We start from the raw sequence: 27,090 nt of genomic DNA, 5'->3' as shown, positions 1-27,090 counted from the left end.
AGAATCTGATGAGGCACAATGTGTGTTAAATGCAGACTGTGTGTCAAACTACCATTTTAAGTTAAATATTGTCATACTGGGAAAATGTCCAGGCCTACACATCATATTTTTACAGACTTAAGAAAACATCAAAAATGCAAAAAAAAATCACACCTTAATTGATATGTTTTAAATGAAAATAAGAATAATGATGTAAAAATTAGTGTTTCTTCTATTGCAGATCATGTCCCAATTGCAATATCAGTCAAAATAATTCCAATTAATTTTTTTTTCTTAATTGTTTAGGCCCAGTGTACAGTCATCTGAAGTTGATATTCTGGTATCAGGTGAAACTGCTGCCATTGCTGTTGCAGCGCGGCTAGTTCTTGGGGTGATGGAGGAGAAAGAGCGAGGGGAGAGTGAGAGTAGATGGCGAATCAAGCAGGTGAAATGAGTCGACTGAGCTAGAGCTGTAATGATTCAGCGATTATTAATCAATCATTAAATTAGTTGGCAACTATTTTGATAATTGATTATTCAGTTTGCATTTTTTTTAGGAATGTCAAAATGTCAGCTTCTTAAATGTGACTATTTTCTGGTTTCTTTACTCCTCTCTGGTGCTAAACTGAGTATCTCTGAGTTGTGAATAAAACATTTGACATTTGAGGACATTGTCTTGGGTTTTGGGAATCACTGATTAACATTTTTCACCATCTTCTGAAATTTTAAAGCAAACAGCTATTAATTAACTGAGAAAATAATCAACTGATTTATCATCTATGAAAGTAATCAGCGCAGTAGTTGCAGACCTACTAAATATACTCCTTTAGTCACAGTCAAACATATACACTTTGACTCCTGCTAGAGCTGTGTAAGGGGGATCAGTCTTAAAAAACACATTGACCTTGGATGTTCAAAAATCATTTAATGTAATCTGGGGTCACAAGATGGACAATACTGTTCAAATAATCAAATCACACATAAATGAAGAACAAGTATGTTCCACAGTAAGAGGAGCTCTCAGTAGGGACTTCAGTTAATTTTCCAGATTTTCTTTTTCTTGTTCCTTTTAAACTGCTTAATACATGCTTGGCTTGTTGTTTTGTAATGCATATTAGGGAGCTCATTACCATACCCCGCACCTGTCACACACGCGTGTGCGCACGCACGCACGCACACACACACACACACACACACACACACACACACACACACACACACACACACACAGAGCTGTGACCCCACCCCCACCCAAAACCCCATCTTATAGCAATTCTGATGAAAAGGTTGAGAACAAAGACCAGCCTATAGAATATCTCTCTCTTTTTCTCTCTCTCTCTCACACACACACAAACACACAGACACACACACACACAGACACACACAAACACACAGACACGCACACACACACACACACACACACACACACACACACACACACACACACACACACACACAAACACACAGCCTTATGCTAAGAATATGTTAATTTACAAGATGACAAAAAGAAATTTTATCTGTATATGTGTAAAATTAGTCTTGATCAAAACCACAATTTTTGGTGGTATTTTTCTTTTATCAACTTATGACAATGAAGATGCTCATAATTGGTCAGTAGCAGTGACATGATAAAGACACAAACACAACTTCAAAAGTCGGGATGTACATCACAAGTTTCATCACACAATACACAGTATTAAATTGATTCTTTGGACAACTATATGATATTTGCCGAGATCACAAAGTCTTACACAATATGATGTCGATACGATTCAGTTCAGGGGCCTGCAATCAGTGTCAGATGATATCATATGTCCTTCAGTTACATGTGTCCGCTCACAAAAAGCTAAACTAAATTATGATTTTATAACTGAACTCTTCCAGATACTTAAACATGATCATATGGATCGATAATGAACATTGAGTTGATGTATAGATCCAGATTGATGTATCGTTACACCCCTATTTGATGGTGTTAGAATAATCTTTGGGGCGTGGTCACACATTGCACAAAATTTACTGCTTATTCACCTCCCATTCATTTCCATTCTATGCAAGCAAAGGTACAAATTAATACATCCTTCCAGTGATAAAGCTCATTTTCATCTCTTTATCATGTGAGTCTTGCAGCCTCAATCAATAGCAAATAAATTTGTGTGATTGACCCTAAAATAACATCAAACTGAATTCCATGTGGGACACATCCTGCACTGGCCACCCTGATGGTCACTCACCTGCATTTGTGTTTGTGTGTCTGTGCTTTTATGGCACAGATTTACTTCTTTTTAGAAACATAGACTCGTGTTGAGCATAGCTGCAATGCTGCTCCTACTTATTTTAAAAAAAATATGTCTGAGAAGTGACGGCATGGTGTATTATACATATTATACATACTTAAGTTACTCTTTTACATTTTTCGTCCAAGAATGTTCTCTCTAGAAAAAACAAAATGCTGAAAAATACTTATGTTTGCATGTTCCTGAGAGGAGACCTGCTGTGGTCATACAAATGTAGTGACAATATGTGTCTATTTTATGTCTCTCTGTGGTTCAGGGAAGTGTGAGGACAGCTTGGCCACTCCTCTCGCCTATAGCTCCTTCACCAGTTCGTCAGCATATGGCCGAGGACATGGAGCTGGTTACGCCAAACTCAATCGCAAACAAGGTATGCCTTTGTACTGTTGCATTCTTGCTGTTGTGTAGGCACATGGGGTCATTGTAAATTCTGGCTTGGTTGGTATTTTCATTCATCACTGTATACTAGTAGCTGTTGCATGGGATGATGATTGTGGTTGAATGGCTGGGCAGAGAAGACTCTTTTAAACCCAGCATCAATATCATCATCCATAATCATGTTTCAGTTTGGACATCGTCATTGGCCAATTTGGTAAACATTGACCAACCCTAGGTATCATAGCATATATGTACTTACAAATGAAACCATGAAGTAATGAGCCAAGCTCAAAAAGTACTCCTCAGAAATTGGTAGATGTCTAAACATAAAGTAATGTACTGTTTCTGTTACGTTCTCAAAGGCATGAGTTGTAACGGATGTCCTCAGATACTGATGAGAAGAACAAATCACACTGCTTGGACTGATGATACTGGGTAGACTCCATGTGATGACATCATCTGTGGAAGTGGAGCCGTACAATCACAACTCACTTCTGATCATTTTCTGCTCTTCTTCTTTTTCCTTTCCTCCCACCCCAACACACAACACCCACAAAACTAGGTGCTGGAGGCTGGTCGCCCTTGGATACCGACCGTAACCCATGGTTACAGGTGGACCTGGGTTCTAGGAAGCAGGTGGTTGCCATAGTGACACAGGGTCGCTACAGTAGCTCTGATTGGACCAGCAAGTATCGGTTGCTTTACAGTGACACGCAGAAAAACTGGAGGCCTTATCTACAGGACGGAAACATCTGGGTATGTAATAATCTTATTTCATGTATTGTAATGTCATGTCATCTCATCTAACGTTAAATACAATGCATTTAATGCAATTTGTGTTGTAAATTACACAAAGACGTCTCTGACATACTGCTGGAATGAGTGCAGCTTAGCCTTTCCAGTGGCAGTGATGGCCTCCCATATGTCCACTGGGGATAAATGGCCATAAATACTTTTTAAATACTTCAGATATATCTTCAGATCTTGCCCCACAATCATCAAAGTTAGTGTTTTTTTTTATAATTGTTATGATATAAAATCATCTGTACAATAATGCGAAAAACAACAGGAGGGGCAAAAAAACAGCATTTTTTGGCAGTACTAAATCTGCACCTTCAACTGATTTTAATACCTCACTGACACCTCACTAATACTCTCCTCCACCCATTCGTATATACACTACCTGGCCAAAAAAAAACTTTAACTAAGCCAAGGTAAGAGCCTTCCACTGGATAATTACTGCTGTGATTAATATGTTTCAGCTGGTAACAAATTATTGAACCCTAACTGATGCAGTGAGCAGCTTCTCATTTATTAAACAACCATGTCAGAAGACATATCCTGTGGTCGAGGAAAAGATGTTCCTCTGTTTCAGAAGGCTCAAATTATTGACTTGTATCAAGCAAAGAAAACAACTAAGGAGATTGATGAAAGTACTAAAACTGGGTTGAAAACTGTCCAACACATTATTAAAACCTGTGAACCATCATCTTCAGAAAAAAATCATCATCTGAGATCACTTAAACATTGAACGGTAAAATCAAATCATAAATAATCAACAGTAGAACTCACAGCTATGTTTAATAGTGAAAGTAAGAACATTTCTACACACACAATGTGAAGAGATCTTGAGGGATTGGGACTAAACAGCTGTGCAGCCTTAAGAAAACCACTTATCAGTGAGGATAATCAGAAAAAAAGGTTTCAGTTTGCTATGGAGCATAAAGATTGGACTGTGGATCAATGGAAAAAGGTCCTGTGATCTGAGTCCAGATTTACCCTGTTCCAGAGTGATGGGGGCATCAGGGTAAAAAGAGAGGCAGATGAAGTGATGCTCCCATCATGCCTAGTACCTACTGTACAAGCCTGTGAGGGCAGTGTTATGATCTGTGGTTGCTTCAGTTTTTCAGGTCGAGGTTCAACAACGTTATGTTCCCAAAAAATGATGTCAGCTCACTACTTGAATATACTGAATGATCAGGTTTTTACATCAATGGATTTTTTCTTCCCTGATGACACGGATATATTCCAAGATGACAATGTCAGGATTCATGAGGCTCAAATAGTGAAAGAGTGGTTCAGGGAGCATGAGACATCATTTTCACACATGGATTGTCCACCACAGAGTCCAGACCTGAACCCCACTGAGAATCTTTGGGATGTGCTGGAGAAGACTTTACACAGAGGTCTGACTCTCCCATCATCAATACAAGATCTTAGTGAAAAATGAATGCAACTCTGGACAGAAATAAATGTTGTGACACTGCATAAGCTTATTGAAACAACGGCATGGTGAATGCATGCCATAATCGAAGCTAAAGGCTGTCCAATGAAATATTACAGTGTGACTTTTTTTTGGCCAGGCAGTGTATAAAGATGTAGTTTTTAAACAATACTGCAATATTTTAATTAATGTATTACCATGGAGCACTACCTGCAGTGTGTTGTATTTTCTGTCTGTTTCAGACGTTTGAGGGGAATGTGAACAGTGAGGGTGTGGTTCGCCATGAGCTGCAGCACGCCATCCTGGCTCGCTACATCCGCTTCATCCCAGTGGACTGGAGCAGGGAGGGACGTATTGGAGTACGTCTGGAGCTCTACGGCTGCTCATACTGTGAGTACAAGTGGACAAGTGTCAATTACTTAACAAGCAGCTTAATTTAAAGAAACATCACACAGAAAAAAAGTTCTGATGTAGTTTTTTTTAAATTGACCCAGAAGCTGCAAGTAGGCTTATGATATGTGGACTTAAAGCGATAGTTCACCCAAAAATTAAAATTTAGTCATTATCTGTTCACCCTCATGCCAATTGAAGGTCAGGTTTATTTTGTTAGTCCACAAAAAACTGCTGAAGTTTTACAGGAAAACAGTGTTGAAGAATGGAAATGGAAATGGAATGAATGGTAACCAGTTTTCAAATGTAAAAAACAACTGGGAAAAAAACAGGAAATGCCTCCATACTACTCGTCTGGCACAATCCAAGTCACCTAAAATTCTGACATGCTGTCACACCACACACACCCTGTTCAGACAGGGTGTGTGTGCATGTGAACGTGGCTCCAAGCTGAGGATCTACAGTGAAGATTCAGACTAAAAACATGGTGTAAATAACATTTTAGTCAACTTGTCATGTTGGGGCTTTAGGAGACTTGGATTACACCAGACGAGCAGTATGGAGGCATTATATGTTTTTATTCTGCTGTTTTTTAACAATTGAAAACTGGTCACCATTCACTTCCATTATTTGGGAGATTCTGCAACACTGTTTTCCTGTGAAACCCCAGCAGTGTTTTGTGGACTAAAGAACTAAACTCGAAGTCAGCATAAGAGTGTGTAGATAATGACTGAATTTTCATTTTTGGGTGAACTATGCCTTTAATAAGGATATTTACCCTACAGCTCAAGTGGTTCCTCCTGACATAACACATTTGACAGTGTTGACCAACCACCACAGCCACCTGATTTGATGATCCTGGATCACAGATGTGTTCTGTTGGCTGAAAAGACAATTTCCTTTTTATTGTCTTCCAGGGGCAGATGTAATCAGTTTTGATGGCCATGGTGTGATCTCCTACCGCTTCAGGAGTAAGAAGATGAAGATTGTGAAGGATGTCATCTCTCTGAAGTTCAGAACCACAGCTGGAGATGGAGTCCTGCTCCACGGAGAGGGACAGCAGGGAGACTACATTTCCCTGGAGCTCGTCAGGGCGAGGCTACAGCTCAGCATCAACTTAGGTAAACCCTCCAGACAGAGCCTGTTCTATGATACAGAAGTCCTGAGGACTGTATGATGGACTGTCCCTGTCTCTCTGTGTGTGGTTTGCTGTCTCCTCTCCAGGCAGTAACCAGTATGGTTCGATCCAGGGTCACACCTCTGTGACCAGTGGGAGCTTACTGGATGATGACCACTGGCACTCAGCTGTCATCGAGCGTTACCGTAGGAACGTCAACTTCACGCTGGACCACCACACTCAGCAGTTCAGGACCAATGGAGAGTTTGATCACCTGGACCTGGACTATGAGGTAAAGACTCTCTGTGGATCAGGCTGTCAGGCACTTTGATCATCAATGTCACAACCTGAGACCTTTAAAGACACACTAATTGAACAAACCTACGAATGAAGTTTCTTGGGCGATTACTAACAAACCACTGTTCATTACCCAATTTAGGGTTGCTACCCAATTTGGGAACTATTTTATATGCATTAAACCCTCTACATCCGGGGACCATGGTGGTCAGGGGGGTAACCACAACATTATTTTTATTTTTATTTAAAAACATGTTAAAATGACTATGGTTTTTTATCATGAATCTGTAGCAAATGTATAGGACAAGACACATTAGATTCTCTCTGCCTCTCCACATTCATTTATTTAAAAGTTTTTTGATACACATTTTGCCTTAAACAGCTATTGCACCTGCAGAAAGCAATATTGTGATTTCGATTAAAATTTCAATTTAATAATGCAGCCCTAGTTTGCTTTCGACCAGGTGTCTTTGTTGTTTCTCTTTCACTGCATTTTTTGTCTTTCAACTACAACCCACTGTAGTGTGTCTATGTAAAGATGTCCATCCACACTGAAACACTTGAACATTCATGACTGCTGCATTGTAGTTATCAGCTACTCCCAAAAATAGCCAAACATAGAAAAAGCAATAAGACACAGTAAAAGAAATAAGAACAGTAAAACTAGAAAAACATGACACTAAGAATAAGTTAAAATGAAGAGGGCAGAGATTACAGAGACATAACATGATGTTGTCAAGTCAATATAAACAATAAAGGGATGGAATAAGACAACATCGACATCACATAAAAGCAAGTCTATAAAAATGGGTTTTAAGAAGTGATTTAAAAGATGTTACTGAATCTGCAAGCCTTATCTCCTCGGGCAGGTCGTTCCAAAGTCGAGGGGCCCTGATGGAGAAAGCGCGGTCACCTTTAGATTTAAGCCTTGACTTTGGAACAGCTAGGAGTTCCCTGCCCGAGGACCTAAGGCTGCGTACTGGCTCGTAGGGAGTTAACATTTTAACTATGTAGCTAGGGGCCAGACCCAGGTGGGCTTGTGATCAGTAGTGATCAGTAAAATCTTAAAATCAATTCTAAAACATACAGGAAGCCAATGGAGGGAAGCCAGGTTTGGGGTGATGTGATGTCGTCTGTTAAAACCAGTAAGAAGCCTAGCTGCTGCGTTCTGAACCAGTTGGAGGTGGGAGAGTGACTTTTGGTGAATACCATACAGGAGTGAATTGCAGTAGTCAAGTCTGGAGAATATGAATGAGTGAATGATTTTTTCCAGGTCAGAGTGTGGGAGCAGTGGTTTGATTCTTGAAATGGTACGTAGCTGGAGAAAACAGGACTGGACAACTTTATTGATGTGTGTTTGAAAACTGAGATCTGAATCAAAAATTACTCTGAGATTTCTGGCAGAGGAAGTGAGATTTGTGGACAGAGGACCGAGGCTATTTGTGATGGGAATGATGGAATTTGGTGGACTGAACAGTATTACTTCTGATTTAGAGTTGTTAAGTTGAAGAAAGTTCTGGCCCATCCAACAGTTTATGTCATTGAGGCAGTCTGACACAGCAGCTAGGCTTCTTGGGTCATCACATAAAAGCTAAAAGCTGGGCTGAAACCACTTTTTCTAAGACTTTTGATAGAAATGGAAGTTTAGAAATTGGCCTGAAATTGTTAAGAACAGATGATTCAAGATTTGGTTTCTTTAAAAGAGGTTGGACCACAGCATGTTTAAAAGAAGACGGAAAAATGCCTTGTGTTAAAGAGTTGTTAATAATCAATAAAATACTGGGTCCAACTGTGTCTAAAACCTTTTTAAGAAATCTAGTTGGCATGACATCAAGGCTGCACGTAGCTGGCTTCATATGAGAGATTATATCAGTTAAAAATGACAGTGAAACCAGTTCAAACTTGGTAAAATTACTAAAAATTTCCCTACTGGTATGTAAAATACGGTCCGGGGGGTGATTTGTTGCCTTATGGTCTTGATTCTGTTTGAAAAGAATTTTAAAAACTCTTCACACATGTCTTGCGAGGCATCAGAAAAATGACAGGGTGAGGAGGTGGTGATAGAGTTTATAACCTTAAATAAAATTCTGGGATTAGACTGATTTGCTAAAATTAAGGTTGAGTAAAAGGATGCCCTTGCTTCTTTAATTGCTTTTTGATAATTTTTCATTGCATCTTTCCAGATTTCATAAAATACATGTAAGCCTGTTTTCTTCCATTTCCTTTCTTTTCTCCTACAGTCTCTTTTCAATTCGGCAATAGAATCATTTAGCCATGGTTGTGGTGAACCCTTGGACTTTTTGACTTTGTAAGGGGCCACAGAGTCCAGAACAGTCTGGCAGGTTTGGTTAAAAATGGAGACCAGCTCCTCTGTGCTAACATTTGGATTAAAAGCAGTTAAAGAAGCAGTATTAAAAAGCTCAGAAAACTGGCTGGCAGACACAGAGTTAAAAAAGCGACGACGGACAGGTAAATTGCGATTAAAAGGTAATTGGGATAAACCTCACTGTGTGAGGTTAAAAGATTCCAGAGTGTCTATAAAATCAGTGACAAGAGACTGAGAAGGGCAGCACACATGTATGTTAAAATCACCTAAACTTTGAAATAAAACCAGACAGTAACTCAGCAAACTCTTGGATAAAAACATTGTTTGGCTTGGGCGGTCTGTAGATTATTAAAATTAGCACTGGGTGTTTAGAATCAATTTTAAAACCAAGATATTCAAATGAGGTAAAACCACTTTGAGAGATGGGAGTGCATTTAAAAACCTTTCTATAGATGACAGCAACCCCCCCTCCCCTGCCAGTCAGCCGGGGTTGATTTAGGTGAATAAAATCAGGGGGGGTTGCTTCAATGAGAGGGCTGCAGTCACCTTCAGCTAGCCAAGTTTCAGTAAGTATAAAAAAGTCTAATTTATTAAAGTAATAAAATCATGACATAAAAATGATTTATTGTTTAAAGATCTAATATTTAAAAGGCCAAAATGTACTGGATTAACATTAGGGGTGGAAGCTAACAAGGGTTGCCAAGGTACTGTGATTAAGTTGTTAGAATTAGCAGCAGAGGGATGTGATGGAGGACGTATGGTTCGTTTTTGAAACGAAATGATGGTGGGTATAACAGTTGGAATTAATGACCTGTTAGTGGGAGGTGAGTCGGGCGCAGAGGGGAGGGATGATGGTGGTGCAACCTCCTAGTTGCAACCTACATGCTGAAAATTGCTAACTATCACCGGGGATGCTAATTGTACAGTTGTTAGCTTTTTTTTTGCAGTGATGTAGTCATTTTAATGCCAGCGCTCACTTCCCGACGTGCCAAAACAAGTTCCCCCTTGACTCAATTGTGCAGCAGCACCGTGCTGCGTCCTGGGCTTAGCTCTGTCCAAGACATTTGTGATTGGTTTAAAGAAATGCAAACAAAGCAGGTTTGTTTTTTTCCTTATAACAGAATATGTATGCAGGGAACCAGACTGTTCTATAGCACTGAGTGCAGTGGAGAGACATCTGGCCAGGCGAGACTACAATCCTGGTATCACCACTGTAAAGATTAACATAAATTTTACTCAAATAAGAAGACAGAAATACAAAACTTACTCACCATAATGAATAACCATAATATAAGTGCATGGTGTAAACTTTATTTCACTGTGTGAACAGATGGCAAAGTAGCTGTCTCACACTGCACAGTGTTAAAGGCACACATGACTCAACAAGAACTACCCCCAGTGCCCCCAGCTGCATATCCACTGTAGTAGATGCTTTGCCAAAGCTCTATTAATTCACTGTGATAACACCACAAAGAGTCTACATGGCACAAAGGTGACTTGTCTGTGGAACCTCTCACTTGAACACTAGAACAATTGTTAAATCAGTTTTGCCCTGTTTATTAAATCTGTCATTGCTTTATTTGCACCCCCCCTGTCTTTCCTCTCTTACCCTCTGTTTCTCTCTTGCTCTCTTACTCTCTCTCTCTCTCTCAGTCAAACTGGTCATAGTGGATGACCGCCCACCACTAAGTCTGGTTCTCCTCAAGGTTTCTGCCTGTTCAAAGGGATTTTTTCCTCACCACTGTCACCTCAGTGCTTGCTTATGGTGGGAACTGTTTGCTGTCTGTAAATAATATTATAAAGAGGTCAGTCTAGAGCTGCTCCACATGAAAAGTGTCCTGAGATGACCTCTGTTTGACTTGACCGTCCACACTAAACATACTGCTGACATTTTCAAACTCATCCACGCTGAAGACTCTTCTCTAAAATCTCAGTTTTTGAGTGAGAAAAACTTCGTGTGAATGACAAAGATGTGTTTTCCAAATTTATCCACCTCTGTGTGGACATTCTCTTGCTCTCAGTCCATGATTGGCAATATACAAGTTAGGCTCAGTTGATATTTGGAGTTATGTTGGCTGTGTAGTGAAATTTGATTGATTTGTGGCAGATCAATACCTCTGATTATATACTGCTTCCTCCACTACTACTGCTGCTTCAGTGTGTGTGAGGAAGATGATGGAGACAGTCTGCCTGTGTGGGCATCTTGTTACTGCTGCTGTGTCCCTGATAAGAGCTGGTTAAGTGCACACTCATCAGTCTGTACTCATGTCTGAAGAAGTTGTTGTGACTTGTATTCAGGCAGGTTTACCCATGAAAACAAAGTATTTCCAGTAACCACTGCAGCCTGAATCTGAAAGAATCAAAGCACGAAATTTAAAGGTTTTCTGTCTGACTGAGTCTCTACTACATCTGGCAGTATAATGCAATATCAGTTTAATTTTTAATCAGTAATTTATTTTGTTGTAATATTGTTATTTCTGTTTGGCTTTTACCAGCAGCAGACTCAGGCTGTCTGAGGGCCAGGGGCAAAGAAAATAAAAAGGGCCCCATCTGTATGTGGTGGGTCACCAGCGTGCTGAAAGTCATGATGCATTTACTATATGGTGACACAGTTCCAGTCCCTGGTTTAGATTAAAATTGTTTTATTGTGTGATTTAAAGTACAATAACTACTACACAACTTCTGTAATAAAAATACACACTTACTATACACATTTACAAGTATGTAGAGACCAGTTAATTGCCTAGCATGTAGTCAAGCCTATTTGACACTGCATTGCATTTTATCCACTGAGAGGGCGCTGTAGAAGGCACTTAACCACATTTTGTCCACTGTAAAAGAACTCTTGTGGGCACTTTATCACGTTTTATCTACCATAGGGAAGACCAAGAGGGCACGTTTGTGCCATTTTTTTGAACATGTTTTTTACATTGGTTTTTGTGATGTGGACATCTTTGTGGGTCATTTATTCTCCCTAGAAGTGGACCAATGATTTTGTACAAATCAGACAGACATTGGAAAATTAGATATAAAAGTGATGTGCATGAAAATGTTAACTGTAGAAATCCAGATGTCTGGCAGGAATGATCCCCACGTAACTTGTAGACACACAATGCCAAGACATGTCTTTTGATTTCAGCATCAGTAGGCAGAGATGGTGCTACGTGCCACAGTGTCTGTGTATTGTTGTACTCTCCTCTGCCCAGGTTCTGCCTCTCCTCCCCCTTGCAAGTTGCAGTGATTGACAGCAGGAGCAGTCACCCTGCAATCAGGGCCTAGGGTGTTAAAAGCCTGGAGAGTGCAGCCAGTCAGGGCCAATGGGCTATTTGGCAGACTGAAGTCTGCAAGTCTGCAGTATAGTCCTGCAGTGGCAGGCTAGACTACTTGAGGCGGTTTGTGTGACAAGTGCTTTGCTCTGTGTGTGACTTGTTAGCCTCCATGGTTAACAAGGGCACTCGCCTTCTGTGTTTGTGTTTTTGTTAGCCACTCCAGCTAGCAAGGACACCCGTTGTCTTTTGTATGTGTATTGCTGTTGTTTAATTTAGTAAATTAAGTTAATCATTTTGTTTTATTTCATTTCCTAACTTAATTTGACACTTAATTTGGTAATAAAATAACTTTTGTTTGCACCTTGTCTCAGTTCTCCCTTCTTCCTTTTTCACCCGGGTATACTTACTTATTGCATCCCTAGCCCAACTTTGGGGTCATAACAGATGGGAAGTAATGAAGTAAAAATACTTTGTTACTGTACTTAAGAAGATTTTTCAGGCATCTGTACTTTACTTGAGTATTTATTTTACCTTTTACTTTTGCTGCTTCTTTAGTTTTAGGGGGAATTATTATTTTTATTTTGCATCATTACATGCCTTCCAACATCAAGACTGATTTCAACCTAAATTCATGGGACTTTAACACATAGAAAAGACAATTCCTTGGTGTATCATCAAGTGCATATCACACCCAACAGACATAACAAGACGAAAATGACGTAAAAGACATAACAACTGTTACCAGTATAAAGAAAAGAAATAATAAGCCCATTATATGATCCTGTAGAGTTCCTGACAGTGTGTATGAGTGTGTGTTGGTCACAGTAGGACAATAAACATGACAGTTGTCCATGTTGTCCACTCTGCTGTGTGTCCTCAGATCAGTTTCGGAGGGCTGCCTGTGTCAGTGAAGCCCAGCTCAGGAGGTAGAGAGAACTTTGTGGGCTGCATGGAGGGAATCACCTACAACGGAGACAACATCACTAACCTGGTCCGCAGGAAGAGGGTGGACACGTCCAGCTTTGTAAGACAACTTTGTGTGTGTGTGTGTGTGTGTGTGTGTGTGTGTGTGTGTGTGTGTGTGTGTGTGTGTGTGTGTGTGTGTGTGTTTAACAGAGACCTGGTTTATGGTGTCTTTATTTATCTGTCTTTGTCTGTAGAATTGAATTCTATTTGAACACTTCTGCCACTAAATTTGAAGGCTTTTATTTATTTATTTATTTATTTATTATGTATTAAACACAAACCCAGCAGACACAGTCTGGTGCAAATAGTTCAACACTGAGAGCATTTTCCTCCCACACAGACATTCCTCTGTGTGTCTGTGTCTTCTGTTATGAAATGTTTTCTGCTGATGTGAAATTTATGAAAGAGCTTCTTGGCTGATAATCAAGGGTTTTTGGAAGTTGACCCACTAGGGACTCAAAAGTTTGATTATCACTGCTTCTTCCTGTTCTGTTTGTAAATTTGACTCTAAATCTCCCAAACCTTCCCCCAAACTGCAATACTACGTCCCTGAAGTGCCCCTTTAATGTTAAGATGTCCTGGAAGCAGGGCTTGGTCTTGTCTTCAGGCCAGGGCAATCTGACTCTGAATTATATCTGTAAATTTCAGCTGATTTAACATTTATCTGTCACTAGGTTTCTGGCTGATGGACACACTGTCCAGTAACTGGACAGCATGTCCACAACAGATTAGACTGATGAGAAACTGAGAGGAATGTAGTATTGATCTGAGGTGTTCAGCTCTTAGCTGTACCGCCATTCCTGCCAGCTGATGGATCAGACAGACATCAGACCTCTGGGTCACATGATCTAATATACAGGCCATGAGAGAAGCTCGTACTGTGTTGTGTGGTTCACAAAGATCAAAATAATGTTTTGACGAGGATTAGAACCATTCTCTGTCCTTTAATAGTCCACCATGACACATAACAGCTCAGGACTGCTCTTAAGCTTCTCCAGCTTTGACAGCAAATGGAGATTCAGTGCTGACTCAGCACAGACTGTGGTAAAATATGGCTACACATGTAAACACATGGTGTTGCAGTTATGCCAATCACAAAAATGATTTACTTTCTCAACATAAAACTGCAGCAGTTTCTTGTGTTTTTGTCAACTGATTGTTTTCTTGTACACGTAAAACCAATTGCTTACATTAATTAATTGTAATAAGGAGCGTAAACTTAAAACTTAAACTTTAAAGTTTAAGATTTACTGAACATGAAATGGTTTTTCCTTCCTGAAATTAATTAGTTCTATCCTCATAGAACTGATTAATAGAACTGTCCTATCCCCATCCTATCCTCAAAACTCAAAAGTTGAAGGCAGTTGCCTTTATTAGCTCACAATGAACTATGAACCTGATTTGTCTTTATTTGGCTGCTATATCTATTAAATTAAATTGCCTTGAAATTTAAAGTTTTCTCAACTTTTTGTTTTTACAGTGTGTTAACGTGTTGCAATGAAAAGTGAATGAAACTTCTGAGTTGAATTCACTGAAAATATTTGCGTTGGCTTGATATAACATATTTTAATTTAACTGTAATCAAAGAGTACACATAACACTAACTATATTTAATCTCTGATAACCTCTAGCACCTAACCTTTAGCAAGTCAAAAAAAGAGGAAATCGGATGCCTAATTTTTTTTTAAGCATTACTAACTTATTTGGCTTTACATTGTACTCACAAGTCAGTTAAAAGGAGTCAAAGCAATATTTATTTTTAGAGTACATGTGCAGTGTATTAGCGACTTCCCAGCATGCATTGTGTGAGAGTTGGGTTTGATTTTCTGTTATGTAAAATACAGTAATTCATTCAAAAGAGTTTTGAAGACAAACTTGTTGAGTTGCTACTGCTGGTGTCATGTTGCTGGAAGTTGAATTTAAAATGACTGATTAAGCAAACTCAAACATTTTCAGTAAATGCAACTTTCATTCACTCCTCTCATTGCAAAAGGTTAACAGATCTAAATAATTTCAAGTATTAAAATCCATTTCATGTTCAGTAAAGTTCATCTTAATCAAAAACAAAAAAAAAGGTTAAAAAAGTTTAATAAACACAAAAGAAAAGACATTCTTCACTCCTTCACTCACTCTTTCATTTTTAAGTTAGTAGAACTTCTAAATAACGTTTTCTCTGTATTAAGATGAATTAATTTGAGCATTCAGTTTTACAGTGTTGGATTTAGTCCCTGCTCCTTTAATTCCTCTTTGTCTCTGTCTCCCACTGTAGCGTAACCTGACATTCTCCTGCGCTGAGTCCAACTCCTTCTCCGTCTTCTTCAACTCCACGTCCTTCCTGCGGCTGCCGGGTCAGAGCGACAGCGACACCCTGTCAGTCAGTCTGTCTTTCAGGACATGGAACCCCAACGGGCTGCTGATGTTAACAGCGCTGGCTGATGGCTGGGTGGAGGTGGGACTGACAGAGGGCAAGGTCACCGTCTACATGAATGTGACGCAGAGGAAGAACACACGTATAGAGATCTCATCAGGTGAGCTCAGAGGAATAAATATCAGAATAAATAAGTAAATAAAAAATGTGGAAATAGTATGAGAAATAAATAGAAGAATAAATAAGTAAATTCAAGTTTGGAAATACAAAGACAACAAAATAAAAGAATAATTATAAGCACTTTCATATATTTTCCAAATATATTTATTCATTCATTTCTACTACTACTATTTTTTTCTGTATATTTTTTCTTAATTTTACATAATAAACTGTAATTAAAATGTAATTGATTTATTTTTTTCCTTTTATTTTTCTCTATTCTTTTCCATATTGCTTTTCCTTCAAGGGTCAAGCTGTCAGTCAGCTGGGTTTGGGCGGGACTTGCTGCCCAGGCTGAGTTGTCAATTCCCAAATCATTCAAGCAAAAGCAATCAGGGAAAAAAAATAAGAAAAAAAAGAAAGGGATAAAAAGAAAATAATTAAATTATATAAAAACAAATGCATTTTTTTTTAAATATAAAGAAAAAATAGAGTAATGTACATGCAATAAATAAATAGCTAAATATTTGAAAATGCTGTACTATATTTGCCCATTTAATAATTACTTAATCATTCTTTTATTTATTCCTCTTTATATTTCTACATATCTTTTTCTTTTACAGATTCTTTTTTATGGCAGACTCTAACTTGGTTAAAAGTTTACAGACTGAAGTGTGTTTGTCCTCACAGGTTCAGGGCTGAACGACGGACTGTGGCACAGTGTCCATCTGAATGCACTGGAGAACTATGCTATGCTGACGGTGGACGGAGACGAAGCGTCCACAGTCAGGACAGCCATCCCCATCCACATCCAGACCGGTGGAACTTACTACTTTGGAGGTTGTTATACTGCTTTATACTTACACTTCACTAGAATTTGGAGGCAATGTCATACTAACACATTAATGGATCAATAATTATAATACAATAATGTAATAGACTCAATTCTGAAATTGGCCCTTGCACATAATGAGTACTTTTACTTTTTGTGTTTTAAGTATATTTTGATACTACTATTTTTTGTATGTTTAAGTAAGTAAGATTTGAACTACTGGACTTGTAAGAGAGTATTTTCACTCTGTAGCATTGCTACTGTTACTCAAGTAAGGATCTAAATACTACAGTCAAAAAGATAAGTGACCCTCCAAAGTAACTGTGTATTTCATCAAGGGACGACAGTGCAGGACATTTATATTTTCAGACAGTGATAATGCAGTCCTGTGACCTTAGTCAGGTATCTCTCCTTCACACTCCAAACATACTCAAGTACTGATGACCTACTTTAGTTCCAAATCAGTCTGCTGCTGTTGTGTGAGTGACCAGAGCTGTAGCTGTGACTAAATCTGACTAGGCGTGATCAGGCCATTAAATAAAATAAAGGATTCATCATGTCTCCACTATCATTTGAGTCCTGGCTGGAGGCTTTGACATTGTATTTACACCTCTGTTAGAAAATACAATTCAGAGAGAAAACAGCCCAATTGATAAGTTGAAAGATAACTTTAATCTGGACCTTTTTTTCACTTGTTTTTGTGTTGAAGGGACTAAGAATTATTGAAACCAGCAGCTGTGAAACAGACAGAAATATGATCTTCATGGGAAACTGTAAACAGTCAAAATGGGTTCACTAAAAATGCTTGTTTTCACCACTGACAGGCTCAGATTGCTACAAGTGCCATGCAACATTATGGAAAGGATCCCTATAGATATAGACCTTTTGTTAAAGCGTAAGATACATTTTGTGTAACCTGAAACAGCTGTTTTATTGCTTGCTCCTTTTACAAAATACTCATTTTATAATTGTAAAATATACTTGATTCAAACTCAACAGAAACAAAATAAAACTCACCAGAAACATGTTTGAACATCTCTGCACTGTTCCACTGTAGAGGTGAAAATATTTTGGCTGTACACACACGTTTCTTCCTCGCTGCTTCTCTCACCCACTCACTCCTCTCCTAATGTTTTCTAACATCTGACTGTATAAATTAAGAGTTTATCTCAAACAAGCCAGACTTGGTGATTGTTGGAACAGTGGAAAGATTAACCAGTGAGTTTTTTGGTGAGTTTTATTTTGTTTCTGTTCAGTTTGAATCAACTGTGATAGTGTAGTGTTTACAATGATAAAATGACTGTTTCTTTAAATGGAGTCTGGTTGCTTTGGCATCTCTGCAGAGATCCTTTCTGTAAAGCTGTCAGACACTGGGCCTGAGTAGAGCTTGAAATCTGTGGTAGAATCTGACAGGACCTGATGGGACCTGATGGGACCTGATGGAACCCAATGGGTTCGGGTCGGGTTGGGTTGGGCCTTATTTCTCAAATTTTGCATGGGCTCACATTGAGTTTGGGCTGTATTATATTTGCATAGAGACAAGTTGGTTAAAAATGTAGGGCTGTAATTGGATTCAGACAGAAATATGCTAATGAGGGTTGGTTTTAGGTCAATATCAGACAGAATTTTGTTGGCATCAGGCCGCAATGGACTCAAGCTTTCAGGCATGATGAAAGCACTTTGCCTGAATCTGTCAGTGGTAAAAACTTTTAGTGGATAAACTTTGACAAAGTTTCCCGTAAGGATTAAGATTCAAGATATGTATTTGAAAATTGAACGACCAAATATATGCTTTTTTGTGATTGTATGACTTTTTGTTATGGAGCAGGGTGTTCTTGAACTCACAACCTCGGCATCTCTAAAATTGTGCCCACGGCCTTGTGGGTAACAGGACTCGAAAAAAAGATGCAGAACAGACAAACTCCTCAATGTGAAGAGCAGGAAGAGAGTTGATTCTCTCAGTGTTTGTTCAGTGTTGTAATAGTGACCTCTGACCTCCCCCTCTTGTCTCCAGGTTACTTCCAGCACACTTACACCCGATCACTGCAGCGCTCCTTCCAGGGCTGCATGCAGATGATCCACATCGACGCCCATCTGGCTGACCTCAGGGCTGTGGAGCAGGGCCTCATTGGAACCTTTGAAAATGTCAGCCTGGATATGTGTGCCATTATAGACAGGTATGTTACTTAGTCATAATTATACACATAAAGGGATAGTTTGGATTGTAGTGTGATTGTAAGAGGTACTTCTCCACAGTCAGTGTATTACCTACAGTGGATGGCAGTTGACACGCCAATCAGTTTGGGGAAGCAGCAGGAGTATGTACAGCTGTGAACGGGGTCAGCAACAAAATGTATTTTAGACACCTGAAAAAATCTATATCAGTTTAAGCGTATGCTATATTTAGATTTTTCACCACTTTACTTTGTTGTCAGACTTTTTCTGATGTGAAACCATTGGTATATAAGCCAAATTTCATTCTATCCCAAGAAACCAGACTCCACTGGTAAAATCAGTAATTTTACCTTGCAGAACATGGGAGTTTCTGATCTACCACCACCTCAATCATTTAGTTTGTTTGTGTTAATGTGTGACCTTTTTGTTTTAAAACGTTAAATTAGATTCACACAAAACCCCCCAAAAAACTAACCGACCAAGACAGTGATGACTGAGCAACTCCTGTGTTCTGCAAGGTAAAATAACTGTTTTTGTTCAAGGAGTTTGGTTGGTTTGGAGAGAGTGATATTTGCTTCATATAACAGTGGTGTCCACTATCTGTAGAATATTTTCACCACTTTACCTTGTTGTCAAACAGATTTTTCAGATGGCAGACCACAGTTAATCTGATCTAAAGTTTAAAAAAAAACAAAGTTACACAATAAGACAAACAAACTAGCACTGATAGACCAGAGACTCCCAAGTTCTGCAAAGTAAAATGACCGATTTTGCCAATGGAGTCTGGTTCTTTTGGAGAGAGTGCTATTTGGCTCATATAATGATAGTTTCATGACATAAAAAACTGACAGCAAGGTAAAGTGGTGAAAAATCTAAATCTAGATTTAGACACGATGTTATACCGCTGACCCTGTCCACAGCAGTACATTGTAGGTAATACACTTACTGTGGAGAAGTACCTCATACAACCACACGACAAAAAACCTGAACTGTCCCTTTAAGATTGTTATTAAAGAGTAGAAAGCAGATGAAGCAGAGTCCCTGCTGTGCTCTCCCTGTGCTCACTGTCACCTGTGTGTCACGTCAGGTGTGTTCCTAACCACTGTGAGCACGGCGGTCGCTGTTCTCAGACATGGGACACGTTTAGCTGCAACTGTAGTGGCACTGGATACACTGGAGCTACCTGCCATACCCGTAAGTGCACACACACACACACACGTACTGTGCCACATGAACACAAAGCTTAGTGCGTGCTGAGCTGTGTGTTGTGTCTCCTGCGCAGCATTGTATCAGCAGTCCTGTGAGGAGTACAAGCACCAGGGGAAGAGCTCAGGGACCTACTGGATCGACCCAGACGGCAGTGGATCTATCGCCCCCTTTAGAGTCAACTGTGACATGACAGGTAGGATGTACCTGCATTAATCCGTTGCATTGTCTCATGTGACTCTGGACTGGAAGACAGCAACAAAATGTCTTTCCCAGAATAGCTTTTATCACCGCTCGCTCTTATTTTCTGTACTTTATCATTTTCAATATTTATCTTATGTATCTTTTGTAGCTAATTACACATTGTATTATTAGTAATTTGTATCTGCTAACTTGGCTGTTTGTAGTGGGTGTACAGACTGTTGACTGAATGTTCTGTGGTTTTATAGAGGAAAAGGTTTGGACCACACTAAAGAACAACCTGTCTCCTCAAACATCCGTCACCGGTGCAGAGCAGGAGGGGAAGGCAGTGCTGCAGATCACCTACAATGTGACTGATGAGCAGGTACACAGTGAGCACACACACACTTTGACTCAGTTCAACTGCTGCACAGTTTGTTTTGTTGTGGTTAGACTGGAGACCTTTAGGCCCTTTTTCATACACATGAGCTGACTTGACTTGGTTTGACTTGGCATGTCAGCCCAGCGTGGCAGGGATGTGTGTCTCCATCTGGACTCAGCTGTAAAATAGTGGATAAACATTTCTGATAACTGATATCAGCTGAATTAGAATAAGAATCAGTAAAATAGAGCAAATATCTGAAACTGCAACACAGCAAACTTCAAACCACAGAGATCCAATCTACAGAGATTGAAGCTACAATAACACTGAGAGCTGAACACACAGAGGGCCCTCTTTAGACTCTTTAGATCTACAGTGCATGGCAGAAGTGTGTTCAGTGTGTATCCAGCTCCACTTTGCTATGGTAAGGCACAAGGACTTGTATTTAGTAAGGATGAGCCAGTACGATACTCACTATCGGCACTTGTCAGATACTGTTTCAGAGATGGAAAAAGACAGTATTGGTCCGATACAGGCCAGAATCACTGCTTTGATATCGGAGCTGTCACAAGTAGGAGAGAGGACATTTATTAGAATTTGAATGGCACTGACCAATCAAAACTGCTGCTAAAGGTGTGTGAAAAGGCTTAAATAAAAAGAAGCAGCAGGATTGCATAATTGAGTCATGTTGTAGGATATGTATTTCTTCATGGGAGTAAAGTAATTGTTTCTCAGGATGATTTTTAGATGGTTAGGGTAATAAAAGTGCATCCACACCAATGTATTTTAAATGTAATTGTTTCAGAGATGGAAAGAGACAATATTGGATTGGTATTGGTATCAGCAGATACTTCAAGTTGTGATTTATTGATATCAGTGTGAAAAATTGTTATTGGGCCATCGCTAGTCTCTTTATTCATCATAGGTGGGTCTAGGTCTTTGGCTTAACACCAGTTAAACCAATCATAGTGAAAAAAAAACATTAAGCAAAAATGAAACATTTGTGGTATGTAATAAAAGAACATATCATTCTGTCTCTCTGTCTCCTTCTCCTTCCTGTGTGTGTCCGTGTGTGTATGTCCAGGTGTTGTCAGTCACCAGCAGTGCAGAGTATTGTGAACAGTATGTCGCCTACGCCTGCCGAATGTCTCGACTGCTCAACACTCCAGGTACAGTATCCTCAGAAGTGTCATCAGCAGAGATGTCACAGATTCAGCAGCTTTTCACTTGTTACTAATGAAACACATGCAAATGAGTAATTAAATGGATTCTTTTAGGGTTTGTGTGTTTGCCTCTCATTGGTTTTCCACCATTAGCTTTGCTTGATCATAAGCTTCTTGATCATTTAGCCTCTGGGGCTAACAGCTAATGTTTCAGGGTTTCCAGTGCAGTCAGCAGATAGGTGTACCTCACCTGTGGTCATTGTTTATACTCCCATTAGCTATTTGAAATGCGAGAATGGAGTTGGAGGCTAATCTTTATAAGCAGATATCTGACTATGAGTGCAGATGGATTTAAAAAAAGCTAATCAAAAGCTAAATCATCATCAGATGATAGCTGATGGGTTGCCAGATTCTATTTGGGCTAGTGTGCTCCACCTCTTTTGTTCTCCACACAAGCTGCATGCAACCAAAGCCAGCTCAAACGTGATTGGTCAATACGATTCTGACTACAAATAGAAACCAGAACACTTCCGATACCAAAATATTAAAGATTCGGCATTTAAATGCCGATGTCTGTTTATAGCGATTAAACCTGCTGTGGCTGTGACACTCATAAGGCCGTATCCAGAGCCAGTGTTTTGTTTGTCCCCTCTGGGCTACTGTAGAAACATGGCAGCCTCTATGGAAAAGCAGACAGCTCCCTCTGTAGATATAAAGAGCTAATTCTAAGGTAATGAAATCACATTGATTGTTATCTTCACGTGATTATGCACTAATGAAAATATACTTGAATATTATATTTATTTCTGCCATATTCTGACAATAATTCCCCTTAAATCTGACACACTGGACCTTTAAACTCCAGACGTTTCACCCCAGCTGAAAAAAGAGATTTGCTGCACAGTATTTATAGGTCTAACTACCTGTTTGTCTTGTTACCAAGCACGTATGGTTGTGAAGTGACACAATCAGTTCTGTATATCAGAGCACTTATTATTAATACAGGAGCACAGGTTCAAATGATATTTTCAAACCAAAAGCATTTAGACTGATTTGAATTGAATTGATGTAATGACAGTGACAGTAAACTGACTCCAGGCTGTGGGTCTGATTTCCAGATGGCTCCCCGTTCACCTGGTGGGTAGGAAGAGCCAATGAGAGGCATTCTTACTGGGGGGGCTCAGGACCAGGGATACAGAAGTGCTCCTGTGGTATCGAACACAACTGCACTGACCCCAAACACTTCTGCAACTGTGATGCTGACCTACGGTCCTGGTGAGTGGATGACTTATTTTCAACTAGTTCAGGTTACAGTTCGTATAGTCACACTGAACTTAGATCTTCACTAGAGCAGCTGTGACAGCACATTATTATTACCAGGACTGTCAATCACATTTTGCAGTTTTCTCCTGATTCAGCTTTGACTCACTGAATTTATTTAGTTGTTTCATATTTTATTAGGACAGAAGCACTATTTGTAGCCTGCATAATCTCTAATTAGTTTAAATGCATATAAGTAATAAAAATGATGATAATAACAATCTCAGAGTGGGACCAGTAAAATCAGGCAGATAAGATAAAAATAAAATAAGAAAAGAAATAAATTTATGTGCAGTTAGAGTTAATAACATACTTTTTTTTTAAAAAAAGGGTAAGTTTTGAGAGGTGATTTAAAAGAAGTTACTGATTCAACAAGCCTCACAGCAGTATGCTTTTTCAAACTTTTTGATGTTTTTAGCTGCGACCAGCAGCCCTACAGGTCGCTCCGTCATTTCTTTTGTGGGAGGCTGAACTTTGAAACGCAGGTCAAGTGTGTGTATGTGTTAGAAATGGGAGTGGTGAAAAGGTGCATAACTTCAAGATTCAACTTCAACTTCAAGATTTTGTGTAAAGGTTGGCCATAAACCAAAGGACAACTGATTCACTGTTTGTGTCAACTGTCAAAAACGGGGTGTGTCAGTGGAAGTGGTCTAAAACAAAAAGGCACATAACTCTTGTGGGAAGCATCATTGCACTCAGCAGAGTTCCTTTCTCATTGATTTCGGTTAGTCCCACTCCCTGTACTTAAGACACATAGTCAAGTGTTTGTGTGGTTGTGTGTGTGTGTGTGTGTGTGTGTGTGTGTGTGTGTGTGTGTGTGTGTGTGTGTGTGTGTGTGTGTGTGTGTGCGTGCGTGCGTGCGTGCGAGAATGTATGCACATGAGGATACGTGTGTGTATGAACATCACAATCGCTGCAATCAACTATTGCAACATTCATATTTACACATGCCTGTTGTTAGTTGGAAATTCATCAGAAGACAGAACTTCTTTACTCCTGACATGAGTTTTTTCAGAGAAGGTGATGTGAAAATTTTGGTTCAACATGTCAAATTGATAGAAAAACTCCCCCACAACACCACAGCATCACCTTGATCAAGTGAGGATTTAAGTTGTTCTGTGAAAAAGAAATCAGGACTCTGTAGGAATAATGCAAGCAAATATTCAGTTTTTTTATATGGTTGTTTACAGAACAGCAGAGTTTAATGATGCAGTGGACCGTTTAAACGGGCAGGTCAGCTGTGTTTACTTCTAAATTAGTGGTTATAGTTATGAATATAGTTTGTTTGGACATTATGTGTAAAAGTCATTGGTTGTTCATGCTGCTGCTCTGCTGGACTCTATTGTGTAGTGTTGTCACAATACTGGAATTTCTGATTTTCTATGCTTTGAAAAATATTGATGCAATAGTCAAGCAGTCAAGTCATAACAGAGCTTTAAAAAGGCTGTCAAAACTGACTTATTGACTTCAAATCAGTGTTATGGTCTAAAACTGCTTCAAATATTGTCCTGACTTGAATGACAGTTGTTTGTTTCCCTGTGTATGTCTGTCTGTCTCTCTCTGTCTTTCTTTCTCTCTGTCTCTCTCTCTCTCTCTCTCTCTCTCTCTCTGTGTGTGTGTGTGTGTGTGTGTGTGTGTGTGTGTGTGTGTGTGTGTGTGTGTGTGTGTGTGTGTGTGTGTGTGAGCAGGAGGGAGGATGCAGGCCTGTTGGTGTATAAAGACCATCTGCCAGTGAGTCAGGTTGTGGTTGGTGATACAAGCAGAGCTGGATCTGAGGCCAAACTGACGATAGGGCCACTGAAGTGCGAGGGGGACCGTATGTATCACTCACACACACACACACACACACACACACACACACACACACACACACACAAATATTTGTTTCATATCATCAGAGAAACAGTAGTATTTTATATTCCACGTTCTGCTGTTGTTGTGTGAAGGGAACTACTGGAACGCCGCCTCCTTCAGCAGCCCTGCCTCCTACCTCCACTTCCCCTCCTTCAGAGGAGAAACCAGTACTGACATCTCCTTCTACTTTAAGACCTCCTCCACTCATGGAGTGTTTCTGGAGAACCTGGGAACCACCGACTTCCTCCACATTGAGCTCAGAGGTGTGTCTGTGTGTGCACTTGCTGGATCTGAGTGCTTCATAAAAAGTTTTTAAAGCCAGTCAGTGCAGACAGTTCTTAATGACCATGATGATGGTATGATGTGCTCTCTGCAATGTTTGTGTCTTTTAATACTATCACTAAGAGTTACTATTCAAAATGTCCAAAAGCAACACATAAGAGGCTTTAATATCAGGTTTACATTTGTGAAACACCTCTTTAAATTTAGCCAGTGGAGTCAAACAGACACAAACTTTTAAAACAATATATTTATTTATTTTTTTTATTTTTTTATTTTACACAAGAGCATTAATAAGAAAAGAAATATATAAGCAATAATAACAATAACAATAGTAACAATAGTATTCAAACTTCCAGTAAGACGATACCTGCATTAAATGCTTTTGGTACTCAGATATAGAAAAAAATAACTACTTATACAGGTAAACAAATGAAGTACTCTATTTGTATCTATTGGTATTGCTTAAAGGGATAATTCACCCAAAAATGAAAATTCAGTCATTATCTACTCACCGTCATGTAGACTGAGGGCCAGGTTTAGTTTATTAGTCCACAAAACACTGCTGGAGTTTAACAGTGTTGCAGAATTTCCCAAACAACTGAAGTGAATGATAACCAGTTTTTAAATACAAAGAACAACTGAAAAAAAGCTTGAAATGCCTCCATACTGTTCATCTGATGCAGTCCAAGTCTCTCCAACTCTTATGTTCTTCAAATTCTTAAAAAATAGTCAGAGCTGTCATCTACATTTTGATAATGATGATTCAGTGTATAGCCGAGGAGAGGGAGGTTCACTCTTTATCCATTCAGATATAAACCTCAAGTGAGCAACAATTTTTTCCTTACCCAGGTTAGGAGGTTAAGAAAATGTTCTTCATTGAACTGTGTTGACTAAGAGATGTAATCATTTCACTCAGAATAAGGTTTTGTTTGGCCAAGTTGTTGAAGGCATTAGTGCTTACTGGTAAAAGGAGGCATGTCAGTAAATTTAAGATTTTTTTTCACTTGGCCAGGCAGTAATCCACAATCCCAATCCACAGAATTTCTGATTTTATTTTTCTGCTATTACCTTTATCTGTATTTCACTTTTCTAAAAGGTCACAGTATTTTCCGGTAGATTAAGAAAAACAAAGAGAAACAAAATAACAGTAATAATGTGATAAAACAGAAAAAAAAAGTAGAAAACAAACAGTACGATCTGGTAAAAACAGAAAATGGCCCTGTGGAAAGACATAAGTAATTTATAAGATACATTGTGAGTTCCTTTTTTTTAAGAGATTTTGGTTGCAGTAAGGCTGGAGATATACTTGCTGTTTAACCATGCGTTTGCGTTCGCATATGCGTAGTGTTAATTTCTGAGGACGCGCACAACCATTGCTCCAGATGGACGCAGGATACGCGAGGCAGCCATGAAGCATAGGGATGTGTAAGGGTGCGTATGCGAACGTGTAGTTAAAAGCAAGTATATTTCTGCCTTAACTTCAAACAAATAAGAAATCATGGATCTTGTCTCATCCTGAAGTCCTAAGTTTTACTGATCTTTGATTTTCCTCCCGGTGCTTCCAGGAGGCTCAGTGGTCACCTTCTCTTTCGATGTGGGCAGTGAGCGAGTGGAGCTTAGCGTCCGCTCGCCAGTGCCTCTGAACGATGACCAATGGCATCGTGTGGAGGCTGAGAAGAACATCAAGGAGGCGGTGCTGCAGCTCGATGGACAGTACAGGGAGGTCAGAGCTTCCCCCCCACAGGGACACACAAAACTGGAGTTCTACAGTGAGCTATATGTTGGTAAGACACACACACACACACACACACACACACACACACACACACACACACACACACACACACACACACACCTGACAGTCCAACCCCATTAGGGTGTCCCACTGGGACACTCGTGATGGTTAATAATATTGAAGACTTAAGTGCT

At 39.4% G+C, this 27,090-nt stretch overlaps 1 protein-coding gene across 1 annotated transcript in view; it reads left to right on the top strand.

Annotated features, from left to right (window-relative positions):
- The window catches only part of cntnap2b (contactin associated protein 2b), a 44,732-nt gene that overhangs the window by 11,844 nt on the left and 5,798 nt on the right, over window positions 1-27,090 (top strand). Inside the window, exons 2-18 of the mRNA XM_084732644.1 lie at window positions 2,533-2,643; window positions 3,214-3,407; window positions 5,118-5,265; window positions 6,183-6,386; window positions 6,490-6,674; window positions 13,155-13,298; window positions 15,510-15,768; window positions 16,458-16,607; window positions 18,614-18,776; window positions 19,862-19,968; window positions 20,057-20,176; window positions 20,430-20,545; window positions 21,627-21,711; window positions 22,824-22,980; window positions 24,714-24,841; window positions 24,972-25,142; window positions 26,727-26,945. Of these exons, the coding sequence (XP_084588770.1) occupies window positions 2,533-2,643; window positions 3,214-3,407; window positions 5,118-5,265; window positions 6,183-6,386; window positions 6,490-6,674; window positions 13,155-13,298; window positions 15,510-15,768; window positions 16,458-16,607; window positions 18,614-18,776; window positions 19,862-19,968; window positions 20,057-20,176; window positions 20,430-20,545; window positions 21,627-21,711; window positions 22,824-22,980; window positions 24,714-24,841; window positions 24,972-25,142; window positions 26,727-26,945 (2,661 nt within the window). The remainder of the gene's footprint in view (window positions 1-2,532; window positions 2,644-3,213; window positions 3,408-5,117; window positions 5,266-6,182; window positions 6,387-6,489; window positions 6,675-13,154; window positions 13,299-15,509; window positions 15,769-16,457; window positions 16,608-18,613; window positions 18,777-19,861; window positions 19,969-20,056; window positions 20,177-20,429; window positions 20,546-21,626; window positions 21,712-22,823; window positions 22,981-24,713; window positions 24,842-24,971; window positions 25,143-26,726; window positions 26,946-27,090) is intronic.

This window comes from Lutjanus erythropterus, chromosome 12 (assembly GCF_056507025.1).
Source record: "Lutjanus erythropterus isolate fLutEry1 chromosome 12, fLutEry1.hap2, whole genome shotgun sequence".
NCBI classification, from domain to species: domain Eukaryota; kingdom Metazoa; phylum Chordata; class Actinopteri; order Lutjaniformes; family Lutjanidae; genus Lutjanus; species Lutjanus erythropterus.
This window is presented reverse-complemented; position numbering and strand designations above follow the sequence as displayed.